The 26,459-nt window shown below is 32.6% G+C and overlaps 1 protein-coding gene and 1 long non-coding RNA gene across 10 annotated transcripts in view; both read right to left on the bottom strand.

The window, feature by feature from the left end:
- The window catches only part of Rbp6 (RNA-binding protein 6), a 285,917-nt gene that overhangs the window by 200,011 nt on the left and 59,447 nt on the right, over nucleotides 1–26,459 (bottom strand). For all 9 annotated transcript variants that reach the window (XM_081985294.1, XM_081985296.1, XM_081985295.1 and 6 more), the window contains one exon: nucleotides 11,080–11,161. In XM_081985294.1, the coding sequence (XP_081841420.1) occupies nucleotides 11,080–11,161 (82 nt within the window). The remainder of the gene's footprint in view (nucleotides 1–11,079; nucleotides 11,162–26,459) is intronic.
- On the bottom strand, nucleotides 320–3,284 carry LOC145732805 (uncharacterized). The gene is made up of 3 exons (XR_014179060.1): nucleotides 1,447–3,284; nucleotides 1,229–1,368; nucleotides 320–1,165 (listed from the first exon to the last, which is right to left on the bottom strand). It is a non-coding gene; the product is annotated as an uncharacterized LOC145732805 (long non-coding RNA).

Raw genomic sequence — 26,459 nt, 5'->3', positions numbered from 1 at the left:
GCCAGCAGCTACAGGCCAACGGGGAGCCTTGAATTCGCATTTTGCCAATTACTTTGAAAGCAATCGGCTAAATTGGCAGCTAAAGGCCAACAAAAATCGCCATTGAGCCAAAATCTTTAATCGTCTGTTTGTCATTCGAGTAATCATTTAAGTTTTAGACAATTTATGGTAAGTCCATATGGGCAGTATGTGCGTCAATCACAGCACTGTTTGGATGGTTCATTTCTTCATGGAATCTCACATGTTTTGCATGCAATAAAAGCTTTTCTTTTTCGAAATCTGTATAATTCATCGGTCCGTTTATTACTGCAACCAACAATACACCAGGTTCACATCTGCTCGTGGAAGATATGGCAACATAGAGCATAGTCCCAACTGACCGTCGGCTAAACATTTTGAGATTAGGAATTTTAAAAAGTTGAAAAACACCAAAAACTACAAACAGAAGAAATAAAAACTTAATTTAGGGTTGTTTAAGTTTATTAATTAGTGTTGTTATTGCGAGACCTTCGTAGAATTTAAGATTTTTCTTCACCAAACTGAAAAACTTGCAACATTTGGTGGTAAACAAAGGTGGAAAGTTCCAATCAAACTTTGGCTTTGACTATCTGGAAAGAACATCACAGATAGGTGCATTCAAACGAGTCATTAACAGCCCAATACCAACGTTTCAAGAATTATTCCATCAAATTTGTAAGAAAGGAAAGGCAATGTGTGTATCCTGGGGACTATTAAATCCTAAAGCAGTGTTTTAACTTATAACAGAATTGTTGGTGTTTTAAGAACTTGCTTCTTGGTTTTGTGATATAGATTGCTTATTTATTTCCTTTTGTAAATTTACCCAGCATTATCAATTTGGTTTTGTTGTGTGATTTATTTAACATGTTTTTTCAATTTCAATTCAATTTATTGTAAAAGCAGGTAGGTACCTCAGTTAAAGAAATTATCTAATTTTATGATTGTTTATGAAGAAAACTAGACTTCTTAGATAAAAAAGAAACTTGAGTGTACTTTTTAAAGATTTTATTTGTATATTTCATAATGTGTAAATAATACAATTAAAATAGTAATTTAACCTACTATCTGATGTAAAAGTATTTAGTAGCACCATCTGTTTCTAGCCTTATAGTCAGAGAAGATACGGCAAAATTTATAAGGGCTAATTCTGCAAAATAATGGCATTTGATCAAATTTATGTATTAAGTAACTTGTATCTTTCTAATATTACCTGAAACTTACTAGAAATTTGTTTTTTTAACACTCCCTTTACTCCACAGAGCCTTTTAGAGCAATTGATAATGGGACTTTTTAAATTTGGACCCTTTCAAAGCATGATAAGCAAACTCCAGATTAGGCAAATAAAGGTACCTGAAACATAAGCTATTTAGTATTAGCAGCTCATTAATACCTCTACCAGAGTCCTTTTTATAGTATTAGGTAAATCACCTTGTCAGCTTCTGCTAAATACACCTTTACTCTATATCCATGTTTCTTCGAGAACCACTGGCTTGAATAAACTTGGTTTTTGTAGTGTTCTTGTAAAAACTCTTCTTGGGAGTAAGTAAATATATGGGCTGTTTCATTGTGACAGTGTTTTCTATTAGAAAAGGCATCCTTTTCTGTTCCACAAACTCTATCTAGTTCCTTCAGAATGTTTCACTGGGCCCCTTGATAGTTGTAAAGTGTATTAAAAAGGTGGCATTTTCAAAACTGACTACCGAAACACACACACATTATCTAGTCTCACACGTAGTATAGCAGTTAAAAACAAGTTAAATCAAAATACTCCTTAAAATATTGTAAAATTTACATCAAAAATAAAAAATTTCTCTTTGTTTGTCTCTAGCAAAATTTCTGATGGAAAAAGTTCAGTTTGTCAGTTGATTTAAAAGAATATTTTAGAAAGAATCACAAGAATAATGATATAAGGAGTATTACTAGTCTACTACCGATAAAAAAGTAAAGAAAAAATAATGGGATTTATGACCAAAACCAAAACCATAAACAAAACTCTGTAGAACATTCAACTTAACGAGGATTTGTTGTCAAAAGCTCGCCAAACTAGACTATTTCCTGAATTTGAAGATAGAAATGCAACAAAACGTTGCAATAAGAAAAAAATTAATGAGTGATGATAATTCCCTATATTTTTCATAAAACATAAAACAATTGTGAAATTACAAAATGATTTTAGCATTTTTGCAAAGAAAAAATTCTGGGTTTTGTAACGAGCAAGAAAATTGTTTACCGAAACGTAGCAAAAACCAATTCGAGCATACTGAATTCATATATCAGCAATCAGTCATTTTTCTTCTTCGCAGTGCAAAAAGTGACTTTATCTGCGGCGATGGCACGATTGATAGAGAGGGATCCTAGTCTCCACGTCGAACGGTAAATTAGCAAAGATTAAACTGGCCGTTAGCCACAGCCTGTCCAATTCGATGATAGATCGACTCACTTTGGCCTAATGCGAAGAAGAAACCTTGCTTGTTAGTCGGCGATTACAAGAAAATTGCCCTTTCCTTGTTTTGTATTCTACGGCGTCTGGAATCACATAAATTTCAGCTAAGAACTTAATAAGACTAGCCAAATATAAACTGCAATTAGATGGAATTTGTGACCATACATTTCAACGAAACTACTCTCAAACTAAGAAACATTATTATCTAAAACAGCACTGGCTATGGGACTAATTGTTTTAAGATGTCACTGAATAATGAGTCTGGTCTGGGGATGGATTTGAATGAAACTCTCATTTTAATGACAATTTAATAACAAAAAAAATGACAAATTGCTTTGCCCCAAAATTAAACAATCTGTAATTATACTTTTGGGGAATTCGTCATTGTTTCGAAGAAAAAAATTGCTTTTTATTCAGAGACCAAAATCAAATTTATTCGTAAAGTTTGGCCAACAAATCCGAAATATAATGAATATTGAAACAATCGGGATAAGTTATTATTGTGGATTTAGAAAGAGGGGGAATGGAAGAATTATGATCAGAATTACAAAAGAGATTTATATAATAAAGTCATTTTTTTATTATTATCCAATAAGAATAAGTTGATATTCCTAAAATCTGTTTTCATATTAAATTTATGACTGACTCTGAGGATTTTCTGTTAAGTATGTCAAACGTTAGGGAAAGTCTACCAAGTTGTTATTATTATTATATTATTAATTCTAGAGGCTTCTGCTAAATCTATAAAATTCTTGGAAAGCTTAAGACAGTTTTTGGCTTTTGGCCATTTATTTTAGGAAGATTTCAGTAGTATTTAAAAGCTTCTAGTATTTTACAAATGATCCTATAGGCCTGGTAATTTTCAAAAATTCTTGGAAGGTTTGAGACCCTCGCAGGGGCCTCTGGCAATTTTTAGCAGGTTTTGAGGCCTCTGGCAATTGCAAAATGTTGTTAGAGAATTTTGAAATTTTTAAAAAATTATTGTAATGTTTTCAGACACTTAGAAGCTTTTGGCAATCTTTAGCAGGTTTTTAGTAGTATTTAAAGGCCTTGGCACTTACAAAATGAATCTGGAAGCCTTTGGGAATTTTAAAAATTTCTTACAACGGTTTAAGACCCTTTGAAAGGCATCTTCTTTTTTTGTTGGTTTTCAGTCATATTTAGAAGGACTTTGGACATTTCTAAGAGGTTTATAGCATGGTTTAGAGGCCTCTGGCATTACCAAAACGTTTCTAGAGGCTTCTGCTAGTTTTAGAAAATTCTTGTAATGTTTTTAGAGACTTAGAGGCTTTGTGGAATCTTAGAAATTTCTAAGAAAGGTATAAGACACTTTAAAATGCAGCTGGCCTTTTTTTGATGGTTTTTAGTTTTATTTATAAGAATTCTAGACCTTTCTAAGAAGAGAATTTTTTGCAAGTCCTTAAGAACACTCAATCTTTCCAAATTTAAATAATGAAAAAAAATACTTTCTTTTATTGAGTTAAAATTCAGATTCTACATTTTCCAACAATTAAAAACATACAAAACACTTCAAGTGGGTTTTACAGGCGATTTTGTCCCTGACTGTCCTTTCAAACTGTGTTTCTGTCAGTTCAAACATTGTCATCGCTGTTTTCCCTAACTGTACCAAATTTTGTAGTGCTTTTTTATATTATTGGATAGGAAATTTAATTAGAATTCAAAAAATGTGCTTAAAAGTGTCATTTTCTCACTCCAAGCAGGTTTTACAGGCCATTTTGTCCCTGACTGTCCTTTCAAACTGTATTTCTGGCAGTTCAAATTTTGACAGCGCTTTTCTCCCTGACTGTACCAAATTTTGTAGTGCTTTTTCATGTTATTGGATAGGAAATTTAATGAGGATTCCAAAAATGTGCTTAAAACAGTCATTTTCTCACTCCAAGTGGGTTTTACAGGTGATTTTGTCGCTGACTGTCCTTTCAAACTGTGTTTCTGGCAGTTCAAACTTTGTCATCGCTTTTTTCCCTAACTGTACCAAATTTTGTAGTGCTTTTTTATTTTATTGGATAAGAAATTTAATGAGGATTCCAAAAATGTGCTTAAAACAGTCATTTTCTCACTCCAAATGGGTTTTACAGGTGATTTTGTCCCTGACTGTCCTTTCAAAGTGTGTTTCTGGCAGTTCAAACTTTGACATCGCTTTTTCCCCTAACTGTACCAAATTTTGTAGTGCTTTTTCATGTTATTGGATAGGAAATTTAATGAGGATTCCAAAAATGTGCTTAAAACAGTCATTTTCTCACTCCAAGTGGGTTTTACAGGTGATTTTGTCCTTGACTGTCCTTTCAAACTGTGTTTCTGACAGTTCAAATTTTGACATCGCTTTTTTCCTTAACTGTACCAAATTTTGTAGTGCTTTTTTATTTTATTGGATAGGAAATTTAATGAGGATTCCAAAAATGTGCTTAAAACAGTCATTTTCTCACTCCAAGTGGGTTTTACAGGGGATTTTGTCCTTGACTATCTTTTCAAACTGTGTTTCTGGCAGGTAAGAAAGGTATAAGACACTTTGAAATGCACCTGGTCTTTTTTGTTGGTTTTTAGTTTTATTTATAAGACTTCTAGACCTTTTTAAGAGGTGAATTTTTTGCAAGTCCTTAAGAACACTCAATCTTTCCAAATTTAAATAACGAAAAAAAGTACTTTTTTTTATTAAGTTAAAATTCAGCTTCTACATTTCCCAACAATTAAAAACATACTTCAAAACAGCAGATATCACCGGTTTTAAGAGCAATGCAATTAAAAGTTCCTACAACCCCTACGTTACCGTTGAAAAGTTACAAAGAAACTCCATGTTGCTAAGTCACCATAAACAGGGAGATTAAAAATGACGTTTTTCTGTTTAAAAAGTAAAAAAACTGCCGACCGGGGAAATACATGCATAATACCACCTTTTGTGTTCACTCCTCTTTTTAAATGGGAAACCTTTTTAGCTTGTGTTATAATGTAAATTGTGTAACTGTAAAGAGAATTTAAATCACTATAGATTACGCTAGCAAGACATCAATATCTAAATACACAGGGTGTTGGTTCTTGCAGTGTTCTATCATTTTATCAAAACAGAATATCCTAAATACACATGTTTGAGAAAGCAGATTATACGTGCAAACTTAGGATAACCCGCGGTTAAATTGGGATAGAGATATGTATTTATCGTAATAATTTACGACTTTGTTTGTCTTCTGTTCTTCTTTGTTGGCCCTCAGTACATTAATATTAATTTAAGTTCGTTTCTAACTGAAATTCGTCACCTAATGCATACATTTTTCAAAGAGGGATTGTAAGCCGCCTGCGTCAGAAACTTTTTCATCAAAATCCCCTGTTTTCCTTCATAAGTATAGTCAAACAAAAAAGGCCCAAGTCAAACATTTTAAACCGTCGCCTGTTCGCATTATTCTTCCAGCTATCCCCGTCTTTATTTATGGACTCTCGTCATTGAATATGACAGCAAAATTGCGTCATTGTTTATTAAAGCATAAGATGATGCTGCTTTCCCACATTTTATTGATTTACTTACATGCATTATTTTCTGCAAATAAAGTATGAATAAGGTAAATTTTACTCGATCGAGCAAAGCAAAATTTCAAGGAAACACTGGATGGTAGAGCTTTACTTAGAAATGCATGGAGACATTTTAATCTGGGTTCCATTGTGTGAATTTTATGTAGGGTCCGTAACAATGGAGAACAAGACAGACGAAAATGTCCATTTTCCCGGAAAGCAGGGATATTTTTCTCATCGGTGTTTAACGCAGGGTAGTAGTAGAATTAAAGTAAGGCAACTTTAACCGAGCTAGCTTGCTAGATTAATTTCTAGTGTAGTCAGCATAAAGTTTCCTCATAATTAAATACCGGTGTGTCATAGTAGGATGGATTGTGAACTGAAAAGTGAGTAAAGAAAATAAAGCAGACATGTTCAATTCGGTCCTGTTAAAGCGTTGACAAATGCAGCCAGTCAGGAGATGATCAGAGCCGACCCATTTCACGGCAAGAAGCATTTATTTTTATCTCTTTCCTTTGGACAATTAATTCTTTTGCTCCGGACCGAAGACCGGGGACTTTTTCTATTTATTTTTATTGTCCCAGGATGTGGGATCAGATTTCTCGGATTAGTCTTGGACGAGAGCGGTCGAGCGAATAATGAAAATTAAGACACTACCTCTAAATCGAAAACTAATTCGAATGCGACTAGATGAGTCTTATGGTGAAAGTTTCATCACATTTAATATGGCAGTTTCATTTCCCCGTTTTATGGCGAAGGATTTAGCATTTACATATTTAGTAGATTACGTCCAAGAAAAGTAAAGAACGCGAAATCCGTGTTACCGAGCTGGAGATGGTGGCAAAAAAGTTTAATCCGGGCTTTGTAATGCATGGCTTGCGCTACGTCTTAGATTTCGCTTATTTTTCAGCAAAACGTTCCAGTTTACTAATATATTTAAATGGAAATTGCAGATGTGTACAGAATAAACTAAAAATTATTCACTTGGTTGTTTGTGGGAAAATTTGTATGCTTTGTAGCAGTTATTAAAATAATGTTTAGAAAAAACCTTGTGGATAAGTAAAAGAAAAACTCTGGTCTTGAATCTATTATACTATCTGGAAAACTCGTTTACGTAATACGAAACGGCTTATTGGACTTATTAGCTTTAGAGAAATGGTCATTTCACTCATAAAATTCTACAAACCTTTGCCTTAAACTTATTATGTATTAGAACGCTTTTCTGTTGGGGTTGGGGTGAAGAAGGGTTTAAGACAGTTTGAGAACCACTGGTGACACTTTGGGTGTTGTCTGAAGACTAAAAAATCACAAAACAATTTGAAAACCATTGATTTTTCACTTATTTCCCGCATAAAATGCTACAAATGCTTTTCTGCTAAAAATGAAGGGTTCAAGACAGTTTTAAAACCACCGGAGGACTGTATGGGGATTCTCCGTCAACTCAAGCGTCAAAAAAACAGTTTGAGAACAGCTGACTTCACTTCAAAATTGCCAGAGGCCTGTGTGTGTCTAAAATTTGTAAAAAATGTCAGAGGCCTCTAAAATGTTAGAGCGTTCTATAAGTGTCTTCAACCTTCTAAGCATCTTCAAAAAATACCAAAAAGGCTCTACAAGCGACTTTAGCTTTCAAAAAAAATTTCTAGAATTACCAGGGGCTTCTTAGCATAAACTCAAGCGTCAAAAAAACAGTTTGAGAACCTCTGACTTCACTACAAAATTGCCAGAGGCCTGTGTAAGTGTCTAAAATTTGTAAAAATTGCCAGAGGCCTCTAAAATGTCAGAGGATTCTATAAGTATATTCAACCTTCTAAGAATCTTCTAAAAGTACCAAAAAGACTCTACAAGCATGTTAAGCTTCCAAAAAAATTTCTAGAATTACCAGGGATTTCTAAGCATAAACTCAAGCGTCAAAAAACAGTTTGAGAACAGCTGACTTTACTTCAAAGTTGCCAGAGGCCTGTGTAAGTGTCTAAAATTTGTAAAAAATGCCAGAGGCCTCTAAAATGTCAGAGGGTTCTATAAGTGTCTTCAATCTTCTAAAAATCTTCAAAAAGCTTCTACAAGCATCTAAAGCTTTCAAAAAAATTTCTAGAATTACCAGGGGCTTCTAAGCATAAACTCAAGCGTCAAAAAACAGTTTGAGAACAGCTGACTTTACTTCAAAATTGCCAGAGGCCTGTGTAAGTGTCTAAAATTTGTAAAAAATGCCAGAGGCCTCTAAAATGTCAGAGGATTCTATAAGTATCTTCAACCTTCTAAGAATCTTCAAAAAGTACCAAAAAGACTCTACAAGCATGTTAAGCTTTCAACAAAATTTCTAGGATTACCAGGGACTTCTAAGCATAAACTCAAGCGTCAAAAAACAGTTTGAGAACAGCTGACTTTACTTCAAAGTTGCCAGAGGCCTGTGTAAGTGTCTAAAATTTGTAAAAAATGCCAGAGGCCTCTAAAATATCAGAGCGTTCTATAAGTGTCTTCAAAAAGTACCAACAAGGCTCTACAAGCGTCTTAAGGTTGCAAAAAAAATTCTAGAGTTACCAGGGGCTTCTCAACCTCAAAAAAACAGTTTGAGAACAGCTGACTTTACTTCAAAATTGCCAGAGGCCTGTGTAAGTGTCTGAAATTTGTAAAAAATGCCAGAGGCCTCTAAAATCATTTCTAAAATGTCTGAGAGTTCTATAAGTGTCTTCAACCTTCTAAAAATCTTCAAAAAGTACCAAAAAATATCTACAAGAGACTTAATTAAGCTTTAAAAAAAAATTCGAGAATTTCCAGTGGCTTCTAAGATCATTTTGGGAACGGGAACGCCAGTAGCTTCTAAATACTACTGAAAACCTTCTAAAAATTGCCAGAATCCTCTACGAGTTGACTGATTATTGAGTCTGACTTGAATCATTCTGGAAAATACTACTGAAAAACCTTCTAAGAATAGTAAGTTTTAAAAATGTTTCAAGAATTTTTTAAAACACTACTGTAAACCTCCTAAAAATGTCCAGAAACCACTACAAGTTTTTTAAACCTTTGAAGAACTTTCGTAAACCTTCAGATGCTTTTAAAATCTTTTTGAAAACGCTAGTACCTCCCAAAAATGTTCAGAAGCCTTTACAAGTAGAGTTATTGTGCCTTTTATCAGTCAAGATTAAGTATACGTAATAAGCAGGTGTTGAAAATAATGCGAGTTACCTAAAATATAATTTTCCAAAAGTGGTCCAGACAAATTGTCTGGAATTTGTCTGTAGAAGTAGTAAAACGTTATTGGCGGAACTTTCTATGCTGGTTATTATCAATTGACTTCCAGATTCTTCTACAATCATTATGTAAATGTCAGTTGTCACAAGCATTTAAATTTCCATACCTGAATAAAATAATAATATAATCGAGGCAAATAAAATCGATGGAGCTCATTATTTTGCGTTTTTTAGCACGAGATTGAGCCCGAATAGGGCGTCAGGTAAATAAACTAGTCGTTAACGATCGCGGTAATGATGTGGATTTTTAACCCGCTTAAATGCAAAAAGTTTGTTTTCCGAGCTTGTTAAAATAAACGATTTAGCTTCAGCAATATTATTTATCAAAACAATAACTTCAAAGTTTAAAATGAAGCTGGATTTTGTAGATGTTTAGTTTTTGTTGCGTCAACCCCACATACAAAGTTTTAGCCCCTTAAGTGTGTTGTGGATTGGAAAATTAGATAATTAAAAGTCACAAATATAAACGTATCAGAATAAAGCTGAATTGACAAACACATACGCAGAAATAAACTTTAATATTCGAAACCATACAGCAGCGTCAAATTAAATTTAGCGAAATTGTTCTCTATTTAAATTAAGTTCTATTTGTTTAGCCGGCAGTTTAAAACGTGACAATAAATTTTAATGATTGTATTAACAAAAATTGTTGAAAACGGTCAGGAATTTGCATTCTAATTTCATGGAAATTAGTCGCGAAATAACGATGAAATTTGGTTTAGTGTTAATATATTATCACATTTAAACTAGCCCATTGTTCTGATTTGAAACGATTTAAACAGTCAAAAAAATATAAATTAAAAAGTTTTCAAAGAATATCAAAGCGGAGCAAGAAACGTTAACGACTTCTTACACTGTTTCAAGAAAGTTTCTCAAACTTAGACAAGATAGGACGATCTCATTAATTACGAATGTAAGACTGGGGCCCACTTAGTGGGGTCTCAAGCTCGCCCAAGAAAAATTGAGATCTTTAGTTAATTTCGGGGGAAATTTAATGAACGAACTAAATTAATTTCTAGAATTTGTTTAATTTGTTCTTGCGGAATAATGCGCAATTTCCAACTTTTATGAATTAGTGGCTTTTGCAAACAGTTAATATTTGAACGGCTTTCAAAGAATAGTCGATTATTTTATTACATTACAATTGCCAGAAAGTTTTGTCTTACAAACTAGTTCGATTAGAAAAATTATCACTACCCAGGAAAACAGGTTTTTGGACTACTATAATAAGATTCCTTTAAAAGTTAAACAAGTTAAGTCTTGCTCATTAATTACGACTGCGCGGCTGCAAGCCCACTCAAGTAAAATTAAGATTTCAAGATACTTTTCTCTGGAAAATTGAGTTAATTTCAGGGAAGCATTTTAATAGCTGCACCAAATGTGTTTCATTCTAATTCATTTTTTTTTGTGGTTAAACAATATTTTCTCTAAACCGTTCGATCCAATACGAATTGAAACAAACCGAGCATTTAAACTGAAATATTTGCTGAGATTTCCTCAAATTTCTCCGTCAATATTTTATCCTTAAAGTTTCGAACCTAAGCTGTAAACTTAGTTTTCAGACCGAATCCGCGTCAGCAAGTGTAAAAAGGTCCATAAGTTAGAGGGAGGTGTGAGCTCGGGGACGGAATAAGGGTAATGGGGTAACATGTCAAACAAACTAACTCGACCTGACAAAGTTCAGCTACGGCTAAAACCGCCAAATTTGCTGTAGTATATTAAGCGATCTCTGCACTAATCAATCCATATTCCACGTAAGTCAAATGTTTAAAAAGAGCAATAACAAAAGCAACTTTTCAGACGAGTGAATTGTTTTGACACGTTTTTGCTGCTTTTGAAAATGTCACTTACCTAGATCGGCGAGTAGCAGGATCTTTCATTACCATTACTTCTGAAATGTCTCCGTATTTGCTAAAGTATTCTCGTAAGCTTTCTGCAATAAAAAAAATACTACATTAGATACTTCACACATTAGTCAATTCACTGAAATGACGATCATATTTTGTTTTGTAGCTTTAAAAGTAATTTGAAATTACTGTTTTTGAATCACTGAACGTTATGTCAAGTAAAACTATCCTCAGAAGTTACTTTAAAGTAATTTGAACTCACTATTGAATTACAATGTTTACTCAAGAAATTCTGAGTCTGTTTTAAGTAAGTTTACGTAAAATAACAATTTAAAAAGTTAATAAAACTGCAAATTGTGGTTAAGTTGCTTTAAAGTCATTTGTACTCACTGATTTTGATTTTCAAAATCTACTCTAGCATAGAATCAGTTTCAAGCAATTTTACAAAAAATAGCAGTTTCAAGAGTTAAAACTCAAGTATAATCAATACCATTTGTGTTGAAATAAAAACTTAAGTTTAAGTTAAGTTGCTTTAAAGTAATTTGTACTCATTCTTTTTGAATTGCAATGTTTACTTAAACATTTCTGAATCAATTAGTAACTTACCAATTTCAAGAGTCACTTTATTAACAAGAAAATTGCTGATCGTGGTTTTTTTTTAAAGTAATTTTACATGAAATAACAATGTTAAGAGTTAAAAGTACCCTCAGATATAGTCAATTCTAATTTTTGTTGAATTAAATCTGCAAATTGTAGTTAAGTTGCTTTAAAATTACATTTTTGATTTTCAAAATTTTCTCTAGCATTTCTGAATCAGTTTCAATTAATTTTACAAAAAACAGCAGTTTCAAGAGTTACATTTGTAGAGTACAATTGTAGTTAAGTTGCTTTAAAATTATTTGTACTCACTGATTTTGATTTTCAAAATTTACTCTAGCATTTCTGAATCAGTTTCAAGTAATTTTACAAGAAATAGCAGTTTCAAGAGTTAAAACTCAAACACCATTTTTGTTGAAAAGTGGTTGTTGCTTTAAAGTAATTTCTACTCATTTTTTTAAAATTGCCATGTTTACTTAAACATTTCTGAGTAACTTACCAATTTCAGGAATGACTTTCTTAAAAAGACAATTGCTAATCGTGGTTTTTTTTAAAGTAATTTTACATAAAATAACATGTTAAGAGTTAAAAGTACCCTCAGATATAGTCAATTCAAATTTTTGTTGAATTAAAACTGCAAATTGTAGTTGAGTTGCTTTAAAGTTACTTGTACTCACTGATTTTGATTTTCAAAATTTTCTCTAGCATTTCTGAATCAGTTTCAAGTAATTTTACAAGAAATAGCAGTTTCAAGAGTTAAAACTCAAATACTATTTTTGTTGAAAAGTGGTTGTTGCATTAAAGTAATTTCTAATCATCCTTTTAGAATTGCCATGTTTACTTAAACATTTCTGAGTCAATTAGTAACCTACCAATTTCAGGAGTCACTTTTTTAATAAGAAAATTGCTAATCGTGGTTTATTTTACATGAAATAACAATGTTAAGAGTTAAAAGTACCCTCAGATATAGTCAATTCAAATTTTTGTTGAATTAAAACTGCAAATTGTAGTTGAGTTGCTTTAAAGTTACTTGTACTCACTGATTTTGATTTTCAAAATTTTCTCTAGCATTTCTGAATCAGTTTCAAGTAATTTTACAAGAAATAGCAGTTTCAAGAGTTAAAACTCAAATACTATTTTTGTTGAAAAGTGGTTGTTGCATTAAAGTAATTTCTAATCATCCTTTTAGAATTGCCATGTTTACTTAAACATTTCTGAATCAATTAGTAACTTACCAATTTCAGGAGTCACTTTCTTAATAATAAAATTGCTAATCGTGGTTTATTTTAAGTAATTTTACATAAAATAACAATGTTAAGAGTTAAAAAGTAAAAAGTACCCTCAGATATAGTCAATTCTAATTTGTGTTGGAGTAAAACTGCAAATTGTAGTTAAGTTGTTTAATAGTTATTTATACAACATTTTTTTTATTTTAATAAAATTTTTATTTTTTTTAATTTATACATTTAATAGTTATTTATTTATACAATTTTAACGACAATGTCATTTAGAGTGATTTAATTTTTTTTTTAAAATTAGTAGGAATAAAATAGTTATTTGCACAACAAGGGAGGAAAGTGCAACTTTCTCCCGTGAATAAAGTTCAAGGGTGCAAAAAGCAGTTTACTCCAGAGTTATGCATCTAATTTTTTCTACGACCAATGTTATGTATTAGGGAAAAAACCAGCAGTTAAATAATATGTTGATACCTGGCTGAAATAGAAGGTTTTGTTACTAAAGATATGTTTGTCAGTTGGTCAAGAAAGTGACTTTTACAGGTGGTACTTTTCCTCCCTAGGGAGGGAAATTTTACTTTCTATAGGGATCATAGAAAAAACTGTTTAAATCGTTGCTAAGCGTTGAATAATTGACTAATAATAGGACAAAATTTATTAAAATTAGTGATTTCAAGTAATCTTACATGAAGTAGAAATATCAGGAAATTTAAAATTATACTTCAGATAATAATTTTGGTTAGGGTTTTCATCATATTTTTCATCATCAAATCGACTCATAAGGCTACTAATTTTGATTATGAAGAATACTCAAGTAGAAGCAACATAAACTAATCAAAGACTTTAAAGGGATTCAAATGGTCAGACAAAATCTCATTACTTGTTAATTTAATCAGGGTCGGTCTTCCCCATTGTGGAGTCGGCCAACAACGGGCTAAACGCATCTAATCGGTTAAAAGTTAAACCATTACGTGTTTTCCGGTTTCTAAATAATTTCGTTCTCTTTGTTAAGGCCCACTGCGAAGCACACGAACGGTGAACAGATGAAAAAGCCAATTATTTTGATATTATTATATGAACACAAAGGGTTTTTATTTGTTTCTTTGCCGCAAACGCTAATGGAATGTTTGTGTAATTTCCTTTTGTTACACATGTCGCAAGTGGTTCGGACATTTTCAACTTTTCTCGTTTAGAATTTTGCTTGACATGCAATATATGCAATCGGGCTATTGTTGCTTGTTTACCGGTTTAATTCGGATGTGTGCTTGAACACCAAAATTGCTGTTTTGTCTGGTTGTTTGTAGTGTGTAGATGGATTGAAAAATTTAATCCCTCTCAAACAAAAAAACAGATAACACTAAATTATTTTTATAGCAGCGAATCGCGATTTTATTATACACGGCAAATGTCTCGAAAGTGTTTTAAATCCAGGAAAGCGAGAACGTTTTACCCGAAGTCGGTTACATAAAGGGCATTTCAACGTTATATAGGGCCGAACGTAAAATAATAAAATATTTTGTGCGTTGTAAATATGAAATATTTTTCAAGGAAACCAAAATACACGGCTTTGCCCAAAAAAAAAACATGTTTCCAGCAGTGTCTTGTAAAATAGTCTAAAACGAAATCTCTGGAAATCGTTTTTATTATTGCATTATGGATGATGCCGATGGCACAATAGCTGACTCTTCTTTAATAAAAATTATTGTTCTACTCCACTGCTCTCGGCGGCTGCAGGCATAATCGGATCAGATATCGCAGGACCTGCACAATCCGAAGACTTCGTCGTTCACGAACACAAAGATTTCAATTTGCCCTCGAAATTGCCTTTCGATAAAAAAAAAACGAAGATGAGCATAGTATGAACACCAAACCGGAGCTCGTCTTCCCTCACAAAAGGTGAATACTCAGATCGAACAAAGCCCTCAATGATGCCAATAAATTAAATATTCCGAAATAACTCCATATGACGCTGTTGGAGTCGAGCAGAGGGTATTTGTGTTCCAACAACCCTGCCGCTTATTCTATTAAATCTATACAAAGAGTGGAATATGATTTAGTTGCAACTGCTTTTAAAATACACTCTCAAAGTTTCCGAATTTTAAGAGCAAGTGATTTAAAAATTTAATGACGATCCCGACTCTCGACTTAAATCGACTAAAACTCCTTCAGGTTGAAGCGTGGATGGAGCCAGATGTTCGCTTTTCGGACTGGGCGAAGGTAAGAACCAATCATAAACTTCTTAAACTTAAGTTACACGAGCAGAACGATATATTAAACGAAGTTTCCGTCTGGGAAAAGCATAATCCCCGACAAACAGATCGAAAGTTTTTCAAGTTTTAGCACAGTATTTTAGCGCACGACGTGACTAAATTTTGCAAAACTTTTAAATTACTACAAATTGAAATAACAACGACTAGGATTCAGGTCACAATAGGAAAAGGTGTATTGTGTATATCTCAGAAACAAACATTTCTATGTGAAAAACTAGTAGTTTTTGGGTCTGTATTTTAAAGATATAATACTCGGTTTTTATGACATTATGAGTGTTTTTAGAAAAAAAAGTCTTGTAGGTGTTTGTTCCAGTATGTATGTTAAAAAACACCAAAATACAGTAAAAGAAGAAAAGCGTGAGGGGGAAATGCTGAGTAAAATTTTGTACGTTGATTCCTAATATGCCAGTAATGCCCACTAATTTCTTGTAATGCCCAGTAATTCCTAATAATCAATCTAACCTAACCTAACTTAACAATACCCACTAACTTCCTGAATTATCACAACTGGAAAGTCCTTCCAAACCTTTTTTAATTAAAAAAAGTAAAAATAAGAAAACATGCGTGCAACGAATTAACCGGAATGGGATACCCTGTATATTTTTTCATTTTTGTATTCTACGTCAAATTTTAGACATATTTCGTGTATAAATGTCATACACCTACTGTATTTCTGAGATATTTACCTTTTTTGTAAAATTTGATATTTTCGGTCTCCAAAACATTTTTAATTTATACATATCAGGAAATGTTTTTTGTGTTTTGTCATGTTAGACAAGGTTTGTTCTAAGAATGGGTGCAAAAAGACGTCAAAATATATAATACAGTGTGGTCAAAAAATCAGTTCAAAAAAAGGGCAGAAAGTCTAGTTTTTCAAGCACATTCTTATAATTCTGTCTCATTCTTTGTTCAAAATTAAAGAAGTTTGTATTACGTCACTCCTATTTAAAAAAATCACTTTTTAAATTGATACATTGAACCACCCTGTAACTGTCAAAATAACCGAATTAATGAAGGTTAAAGTAGTAGTTGTCAAATTTAGTCAAAACTGTCATTATTGTCACACACAACACTTTGTATAGACTTTTATATGTCAATGGATAAAAATATGGCCGCCTTTGTTGATAGGTTGCTTTGTTTGGCCGCCAGAGGGCTCCAAAGCTAATGTTTTCCTTGACTGTTACCGCTCTAATATCTTTAAAGGAATTTTTTGCAAACGGGCAGATACGGCCCTGATATTTGGCACAAACCTAGCACAATGATTGCCAAATCTAGGGTAGTAGCAAAACTGTAGAAATACAATCATTAAGGTCGATTTTCGCTTGCACTAACTGGCCAACCTAACGCGCAAAACCCATTAGGATAGTGGCGGTGTTTCAGGCAAATTTGACCCTTACGAAAATTGTCATTTGCAAAAACAGTTTTTCAAACAATTTCCAAGCATTAAGTAGTGGTAGATCTAGTAAGTCACGTGACCGTGAAAAAACAAAATAAAAAGTCTAGGGCCGTATTTGAAAATTTTAAGTTGATGATGGTATCTAAAAAACAAAACGTCAGAGCTGAAAACTAAACCTATTTTCTTAAAGAGTGCCTTCAGAAGGTGTCATTGATTTTCCAAAATAATCAATAATAAAGAGGTAAAAAAATAAAATAGGAATGTGACTTTTTCGGTTTTTGTCGGATATCTCTGAATGTTATAAAAATTGTTTTAATTTTTTTTACGAAATTATTTATCAATAAAATGCGCAACTGTGCCTCCATTTAACTAAAACTCTATCAACTTAAAGTTTCTGAGATAGCAGTGCTAATGCATCGAATTTGTAACACCATGTAATGTTAAACAGTTTAAAAAGAAAGATTTTGAGCATTTTAAAGTCCCTGATACCCCAAAAATAACGGGGGACAAAATTTCTTATACCAGAAGAGCGCTAGTTTTGTTTTTGATTTTTCAAGCCCTTCTATATGGTCAACAATCATGTTGCAGTTAGTACGAGATCAAAGAGCAGTTCAAGACCAACATTTTGAGCATTTTTCAGTCGTTAAAACCCCAAAAATGACAAAGACTATCCCTAAATTAAAGTTTTCAAAATTAATATCTTTCAGGAAAAAACTGTTTCTTATCAAAATACTCTAGAAAAAAGCTGTTAGTGGATAAAATTTAATCAAGAGTTATGTTCGGACCAGCTGGCCTGAAACAGGTCAAAGAAACAGTAAATTTTACTACTGCAAAGGAAATAAACTTAATGTAAGTGACTATTTACTTTACGGGGTCAAGTTTAGAAGAGAAAAATCTTGTATAACTGAAAGGAAATTTGTATTTCAGCTGCTATTTTATATATCAAAACCATACAAATAAAGTATTTCTTTAAAACGTCTGTTGATTGCAAGAAACGCCATCATTTATTTCGCAATTTATACGACTTGTTTCTGCGAAGATAAAGCAATTGCATCGCCCTTGTCTGACATAAATTTAACCAAAATGTACGATAGATCCAATTGTTCGATACGCTTAATAACGACTGTAAAATAAAGGCAAAAAACGTATAAAACAACGAAACGACGACGATTCCGTAATGATGAGGGTTTCGCGTGTCTTACAAAGCGATCATTTCGCAAGAGAGGAGCTCCAACTTTCTCATTGCTCTTTATTTCTTTTCATTGCGTTTTATGTTCCGCCTTGAGCAGATATACTTCCTTTTGAACAAAATCCCTCGGACCATTTGTTACTTATCCGGATTGGATATCTCAATATATTATTACTCTCTCAGCCACAGCTTGCCGAATCGAAGAAGTATTTTAATGACAAATCGGTTTCATATTCTAGGCCTTTAAGGATTTACGCCCATCTCTCGGATAGATTTGTATATGCACCGTTCGATCGATAGTCGATAACGCGATTTCGCTCCAATTTCCTCCTCAGATATTAACGTGTATCATTATCATATTCCTTATTCGAAACTATCCAGGAAACTTTGAACTTTGTCCGGGTGGCAGCAAATGCCTCCGTTCCTTCGAGTTACGGTCTTGGTGTTGGCAATTACGAATTGTAATTTCATTCCGAACTTCTCACCTCAATTTGCAAAGGGAGTTTGCGGGGACGCACTTACTACACTATAATTTAGGACGTAAAATTAATAACTCGTATAACTAAGTTAGGCTAGATACTTTAGTTTGATTATTAAATTGGGTAAGAACCTAAATTATCATAAGAATATTGATACATTATTATGAATTATTACTTAAACTTGAAAGTTACAAAAACCACCGGTTATTGCACTATATCAATTATTGATTTATTCTAATTGATCACGTATTAATACTGTTATTACGATCTGACGTACCTGAGTGTTTTATTAAACTTTTATTAATTCTAAATTCAGTAGACTCTCTGTAGTTTGTTAAGTATTCTATTGTCGGTATAATTCACATTCAAACCAAGACCACAACATATTTTCTTATAGTACATTACTTGAGGCTGGTTAGTTACAGAATAACTGTATAACGTTTACTCCCCTAACATCCTTTTCAAAGCATATTGCTTAGAGAGATCACAAAACCGGGAAATTATAATTTTCTTATAATAATGTTGGCAAAACCTGACCAGACGATATCTTCATTGTTTGTATTTCGGTCACGTCCTTTTATTCAGGCACCCTATTCTTCAGATATTGTTTCGTTTGTCAGCCGTAACTGGTATTGGATTTAACACGTGTTATCTTATGGATTTTCAACATTTTAAATCAAAATAAAGGGCAGATTTTATTAGGGATATCAAAATGAAATAAAACGAGATTATAGGCGTGAATTATTAGGAAGGTACTATCTATCTAATTTTATCAAAAAATATAAACCCATATTTTCAGACATACACATACAGTCTGCAGGAATTAAGCCTGGTGAGTAAATAATTAGTCCAGTTTAATTTGTATTGATATGAAAACCTACTGAAACATTCACAAATCATCCTTCCTTCTAAACAAACTTAATTATTAAATCATCTGAAAGCAAGGGTATTGTTTTGCAAGAAAAGTATTGAAGAATTGTTCTTTGGCATCCCCCAATCAATCTTTTATTTGTTCAGATCGTCAAGCTTATAAGCGAACAAAGAAAATATATAAGTTTATTTTATATAAGCAGTTTGACAGCTACTTCCGGTGTATCAGGAAGTGTGAGAAAGAAGTCTTTTATTTGAGTAATTCTGATATTTATGCTTGAAACATTTATTAAAGAATACAAACTTTGTATGCAAGTGCATGCAGATCTGGATTACTTTTGTATTGGTCTAATGAAGTAATTTGATAATTTATTTTAAAACCTTTTGAATCTACTTACTAAATTTTGTGCATATTTGTGTAAAAGAAAAGTAATTTTAAAGAAATAAAAGTTTGTAAATTTAAACTTAATTACTTAAGTATCTCAAACACACTTTGCTTAAAAATAGTTAGCAGGTATAAATTATTATTTTTGCCACTATACAGGGTGTCTCTAATACTTCTTCTGTCCGGTTAAAGTGGCCAAATTATACTAAATTATTACTTTTCAATAAACTTGATTGTGAAATATAAAGAGACAAGATATAAGTTTAACTTTAAATATCTCAGAAACGACGTTTTAGCAAAAAGTAGGTCTTGACAAGCAGAATTAAATTACCCTAAAATATATAGAGTGTCCCATTTCAAATAATGAAGATTTGTGGCTTTCAACTCAATGATGAATCTGACATTTACAAATATCAGATTGTTACTGATGATTTCTTCAATAGTAATAGAAATGTTATTGAATTGAACTATTCTCGTGTACCATCACTGATGGTAAAGTTCCTAATTTAAATCATAATGCAAAACTGACTTAAACATTATAAACATAAATTAAAATACTGTATGGGATTAAGATGTTCTTTCTGATACAATTAACTATGTTTTTTGTTTATGTTTAATTAAAATATTCATACTACATGACATAATCTGCTAAGCATTACATGTTAATGCTGTACTTTGTCAGATTTAATGCCATTAATCGTTAAATCCAACTAATTTTTATCAGTCGGTTGCATTATGGGGAAGTGCACGGTTAACCCCTCTTTCCATATAGGTTTTCAGTTTTAATTAAGGCTAAAAATAAATAGGCTTCGTCTGTTGTAGAAAACCAACAAACAAATCAGCCAGAGCTGAAATGAAAAAAGACGTAAATTAATTACACCACACAGCTCCAAAGGAGTGGCTAATTAGATAAGGAAGGGCTCTGCTAGTGATGTATTAAAGTTTTCATTTTCGATCAGTTTGACAGAAAAACTCTAAAAAATTATTCATTTTCAAAACCAAGCTGCTTACTAATAATGAATGAATTGGTACTGTAAGTACTTTTTTAACTTTTCTTCAGTATCGCAAAATTTACGTTTAAATTTTCTCTCTACAACAGGACTAAAAAATCTAAACTAATAATTATTATTCCAGGGATATTAATAAACTTATACAATCGTAACGGGGGATCAAAACCCGAATCCATTAACGAGTATTGTTCTTCGTGGAAATAATTTCACTTCGGTGTTTGGGTGGTTTTTCTTGGTTTCGTCACGTCGAATTGCCATTCAATTATTCGGCATTATCTATGAATCTATATTTTGAGTTTAATTATGTTTCTCCCTCCATGGCCGTTAATTTAAACTTGCTACTTCATTTCATTTATAACAGGAAAATGGTTGATTGTGTAGGGCAGCAGTCGACGGGGCAAAAACGATTTAATGCCGTGATGTTTTTGAAATAACACGTTCGCACTAAATTACGGCTTTTGGTTTAATTTTCCCCGTTGTCGTTTAGAATATTCTATTAAAATTCATTAATTTACATAATTTCGATTCGTTCCTGAGAAAACGTGTACGTAGTGGGATTTTTGTAGCTACGAAATTTTTAAACAAAACTGCTCCCCAAAAAGCAATTTGTTGTTAAATTTCACTGGGAACAAATGCCTGTTAAATGATTTAGTAGTCTTAGTTGGGAAATATCGGGGATGAATGCGTGCGCTGGGACGATAACGCGAAAATTGAAATTTTGAAATTCAAAAAGAGTTTAATAATTGACTTTGCTGGGCCACCTTAAGGGAGCCGCCGCTGAACAAACACTGCTGGATTAGAACGTTCCCTTTTTGTATCAGATAATAACTTGAAGCTTAATTTGGATATACTCAATTCAGTTGCAAAGTCAGTTAACTCAATTTAAAACTGTTACCAAACCAAAACAATCCCCCGTGTAATTCTACTTTTTCCACAAAAACTGAAACTTAATAATGTAGAAGAAAATCGATATAAAACAATTGCATCTTATTACAAGTGGAACAGAGAGCTATAGCGAAAGAGAGAACTTTAATAAATTAGAAATGCCGTCAACCTGTCATTTCGCATAGTGAATTATTGATCACGTAAAACTGTGCCAGAACTGGGAATGGATTAACTTTTACCGGTTCGTTTTAAGTTCAAATAATAATGAAAATACTGCATTTTATTGAGAGTTGGCAACATTGTAATAAATTGTAATTTAGCCTGATTTTGACACACTGAGTAAAAAAATACAGTTTATCTTCTTATATTCCATCTTTACATTTGATTTTTGCTTGTTACACTACCAAAATTTGATTTACAAATTTCTAGACTTTCACATAGTACATTTTTAAAGACGTCACAGTATGTAAAATATAACCCACATACATATAAATCTCCTGACTGTTAAATTGTATTCTTTACGACTAATAAAGTTTTGCAGTAGTCCTAGTTTGTCTTATCTAAACGGAAAATCTGTAGCGGACGCGTAATGTTAGTAAGGCACTGCGGGCGTTGCTTATCTTTTGGGGTTGATTTCACGGAAAATTTGCATTCCTTGGTCGTGTGAATCTTAGTGGCAGATAAGGCAGAATTGATATAGTTAGAATTACGAGTATATACCACACATAGAGTTTACGATATTTTTTTGGATCTACCCTAACCATGATATTTTCACTTTTTCAATTTTGTCAATTAGTAACAAAAATGTCCCATAAGTAAATGGTAAATGATTTAATGGTGGATTTTTGGAGTCAAAATACCTCGATTTATCACAACTTACCTCAGAGAAAAAGTCAATTGAAATCGAGGGGTAACCCGCTGAGTACAATTTTGTACACTAATTCCTAATATGCCAATAATGTCCACTAATTCCTTGTAATGTCCAGTAATTCCTAATAATTCCCAATAACTAACCTAACCTAACAATACCCACTAATTTTCTGAATTACCACGACTGGAGAATCTAAAAAACCTTTTTTACTAAGAAAATGCGTGCACCGATTTAACCGGAAGTAGATATCAACTGCTGCTTAGTTTAAATGGGACACCTTGTATGTTATTGCATTTTTGGATTCTACGTCATATTCTAGACATATTTCGTGTATTACTGTCATACACTTATCTGTTTCTGAGATATTTACCGTTCTACGTGAAATTTAATATTTTTAGTCTCCAAAACAATAATTTTAATGTATGCCTATCAGGAAACGTTTTCTTCTTGAATTTTGAGAGTTTTGTCGTGTTATACAAGGTTTGTTCTAAGAGTGGGTGAAAAAAAAACGATAAAATACATATATTATACAGGACAAAGAGCAGGGAAAACAGGGAAAAGAGCGTTTTTCAAATTGAACACTCATTCTTATAACTTTGCCTGATTCTCTATTCAAAATTAAGGTACTTAAGTTTGTATTAGGTCACTTATTTGAAAAATTTGTCAAATTTAGTCAAAACTGTCTTTATTATCAAACAACTCGTTTATTTGCAACACTTTGTATATGTCAATGGATAGAAAATATAATGGGCTTTCCAAAAATACGGCTGTTTGTGTTGATAGGGTGCTTCGTTTGGCCGCCAGAGTGCTCCAAAGCTAACTAAACGTTTTTCTTGACTGTAACCACTCTTTCTTTTAACTTCTTTGAGGGATTTTTTTTTAAATCGACAAACCTAGCACAGTGTCAAATTTAGAGCCGTAGCAAAACTGTAGAAATAAAATCATTAAAGTCGATTTTCGATTGCACTAAGTGGCCAATATAACGCAAAATCCATTGGAATAGTGGTGGCTTTTCAGGCAAATTTGACCCTAACAAAAATTGTCATTTGCAAAATCGGTTTTTCTAGAAATTTCTATGAATTACATCATAGTAGACCACCTAGTAGCTCATGTAACCGTGTTTTCCTAATTTTCCAGGGTCAAATTAACCCAAACCAGTCAAAATGTGTTTCTGGGGCACCCTGTCTGTAAACCGTAAATAACACACGTATTTGTAACACTTTGTATATACTTTTATATGTCGATGGACAGCCAATGAAATGAGCTTTCCATTGACGTAGAAAAGTCAGTTGGTCAGTGGTACCGTTTAGCCACTAGAGGGCGTCAACTTTGACAATTGCACTATTTTTCCTAGAGTTTTATACGTCAATGAATAGCCAATGGAATGAGCTTTCTAAAAATTTCCCAACTTGGGATTAATTCATTTTTTAATTCATTTAATTAATTCCTAAAATTTGTACACTATAATGCCCCAGCGGTTTACCCCTCGATTGAAATAAAGATACAGGGAGTCAAAGTACTTTTTTGAAACGGTAAATTTTGCGTGCCTGACCTGAGATCGCCACCTGCAGCAAATACTTCGCTTTAAAATCGGCATAACTCTATTCTGGTATAGCCAAGTGAGCTGGAATATCTGTTTCCCAAAATCTTCTAGCCAAAAAAGTTAGTGTCGCTAGAAACACCGGTTTTCGAGTTATTTGAAATTAAAGTAATGGGCTCGATGCATTTATGTGAAAAATTTATGGAATTTTTAGTTGAAAAAACTGTCTATTTTTGTTCCAAAAAGACTAAAATTCGAACTTCGTGCTGGTCATGATACTTTCAAAATGCAAAATGCAATCATGTATGGCACCGAATATTTTAATTGCAAATATCTCGAAAACCGTTGATCTTAGGGATACCAACTAAGTATACCTTTTTTGGTTAAGAAAATATAGGATAACAGATATTCAGGTTTCAGTTGTCATTAAAAAAGAAGAAAAAGTGAGAGCCATTTTAAAGCAAATCATTTGTTGTGGACGCTTTGTATAAGCTGACTTAAAACTGAGTAGATAATCAAATTTGACACCCCCCGAATACGTTTTTCCATTTCCATTAACTTTTCATCTAATTTGTGTCAAATCCTATTATTTTGACCCCATAAATACGCCATTAAATTATTTACCATTACTTATACGACTCTAGAATTCCCTTAATTTTAAGTTTTAAATAACGAATAAAATAAGAAACCATGAAAAAAGTAAAAAAAAACTACAAAGTTGGTAAATTCTAAATGTAACACATTTCTTATAAAAATTTATAATTCTTCAATATAAGAATGTGAGAAAGCTTCAAAATCGTCAATCAACCCAATTAATAAACTAAAATAACAATATAAGAAAGTGATATAAAGTAAGACAGAAAACTGGATAAGGTAAATAAATTAAGCTTTGGCCACAAAAACCATTCAAAACAATGGTGATTAAACATAAAGCGGTGTTCGTAAACTGCTCCATCACGAACGAAACCACAAAAACACAAACAAAACCATAAAGCGAAATATAAAAAAAAACATGGCGGTCCGTTCATTCGCAGTATCTGTTCTATCAGTGCTTTGACACTTTTAAAAGCTTATTTCATTAAGTTTAATACTTTGATGAGTGCAAACTGGCCAGTTATATGCCGGAATGTATGGCCGCGCTTATCAGACCGTCCATTCAGATAGAGGACACGTTTACCACTCGTGTGCTTTTGAGCTTTTTCTAACTTAATCTGTTAACAGGGTGCAGTGTGGTTGTTATAAGCCGATAAGTGATTTTTTAAAGTGGCGAAAGATGTTCCACATTACAGCGGATCATGTAAAAAGCTTATTTTCGTTATGTTTTACGGCAAACTCTTGCATAGATGAGGATTTTTAATGAAACCTGCTGAGTGCTTGGTAATGACATGAAAACAGTCAATAATCTAGTAACAACACAAAAAAAACTGAATTAAAAATCCGTGGTCGCAGGGTAGATGAATAATTAACCAGAAACTCAATTCGGAGAAAGTAAATTAACAAAGTGCTCCGAACATAAATTTTAATAACAAAACAGGGGCACACAAATACGAAATAACACAGCAAACGGTGATAAAATCTTGGTCATGCAAATGCGGAGAGCCTCGTACATGTTGGCTTCTCGTTTTACGAATACGAAATTATTGTATTTCAAGAAACGTATTTTGTGTGTGATTTATTAAATAGTAAGGAAAAAAATCAGTTGTTTTTAAAAGTAGCAAAAATCTTTTATCCGCAGTGGCTGAAGCGTTAAAGAATATTCAATTTACCGTCAAGTAAAGCGCGAAAATCAAAACAAAATTAGCATATTAATTGTTCGCGTTCCCTCTAACTTTACGTGTTAAATTTATCCTCAGGGATTTTTATTCGTCGGTAGACTTGCTCAGCTCAAGGGAAAAAGCTAATCGCAGCTACACGCACATTTCTGAACTGAAAACTACTTTTTCCCTAGAGCATAATACACCCCGGCAAACGCTTTTGATAAATTAATCGCTTTTTATTAAACCATTTAGAGTAATACGGTGGTTTGTTCGTTAAGCAGACAGTTAAAACTTTATTGCACGTAAATTAATTACGTTTGATGATCCATAGTTAGTTTGATTGTGATTTGTCAAAAAAAAGCAAAACACTAAAAGCTGCATTTTTTTAACGAATCACAAATGCTAAAAACTATTTGAAATTAAACACCGCGTATATTACACTAATATGAAAGATTTTTAACAAAAATTTATTGAAATAACTCATTTTATATCAGTGAGACTCTATAAAAGCTGAATTTATTGTTTAGTATATTATGGCTAAGATTTTGGCAGTTTTGACGTAGATTTTTAACTGGCACTTATTGTACTCTCTACACAATTTTTTTCACAATTTGATTGTTATTGGCATTTTCCTATTCAAAGTTTAGAGTGTTTAAAACTAAAAAGCAGAAAAAACTGATGTTGCAAACAGTTTTTAGAAGCTTTTAAACTGTTTTGGAAAATTTTTGACTATTTGGAGTATCTTTAGTGTTTTAGAAGCTTTTAAAATCTTCTCAGTCTCCTTCACTAGCATTTGGGACATTTTTAGACAGTTTAAAGAGCATATTGAAGGTTCTGTACTGCTTTCCAGGCATTTGAAAGCTTTCAAACTACACTAGAAGCATACGGAAGCATTTAGAC

Source organism: Ips typographus, linkage group LG8, assembly GCF_016097725.1.
Source record: "Ips typographus isolate SLU linkage group LG8, UJ_Ityp_2.0, whole genome shotgun sequence".
Taxonomy (NCBI): domain Eukaryota; kingdom Metazoa; phylum Arthropoda; class Insecta; order Coleoptera; family Curculionidae; genus Ips; species Ips typographus.
The sequence above is the reverse complement of the archived record's forward strand: the minus strand, read 5'-3'. Positions and strand labels throughout refer to the sequence as shown.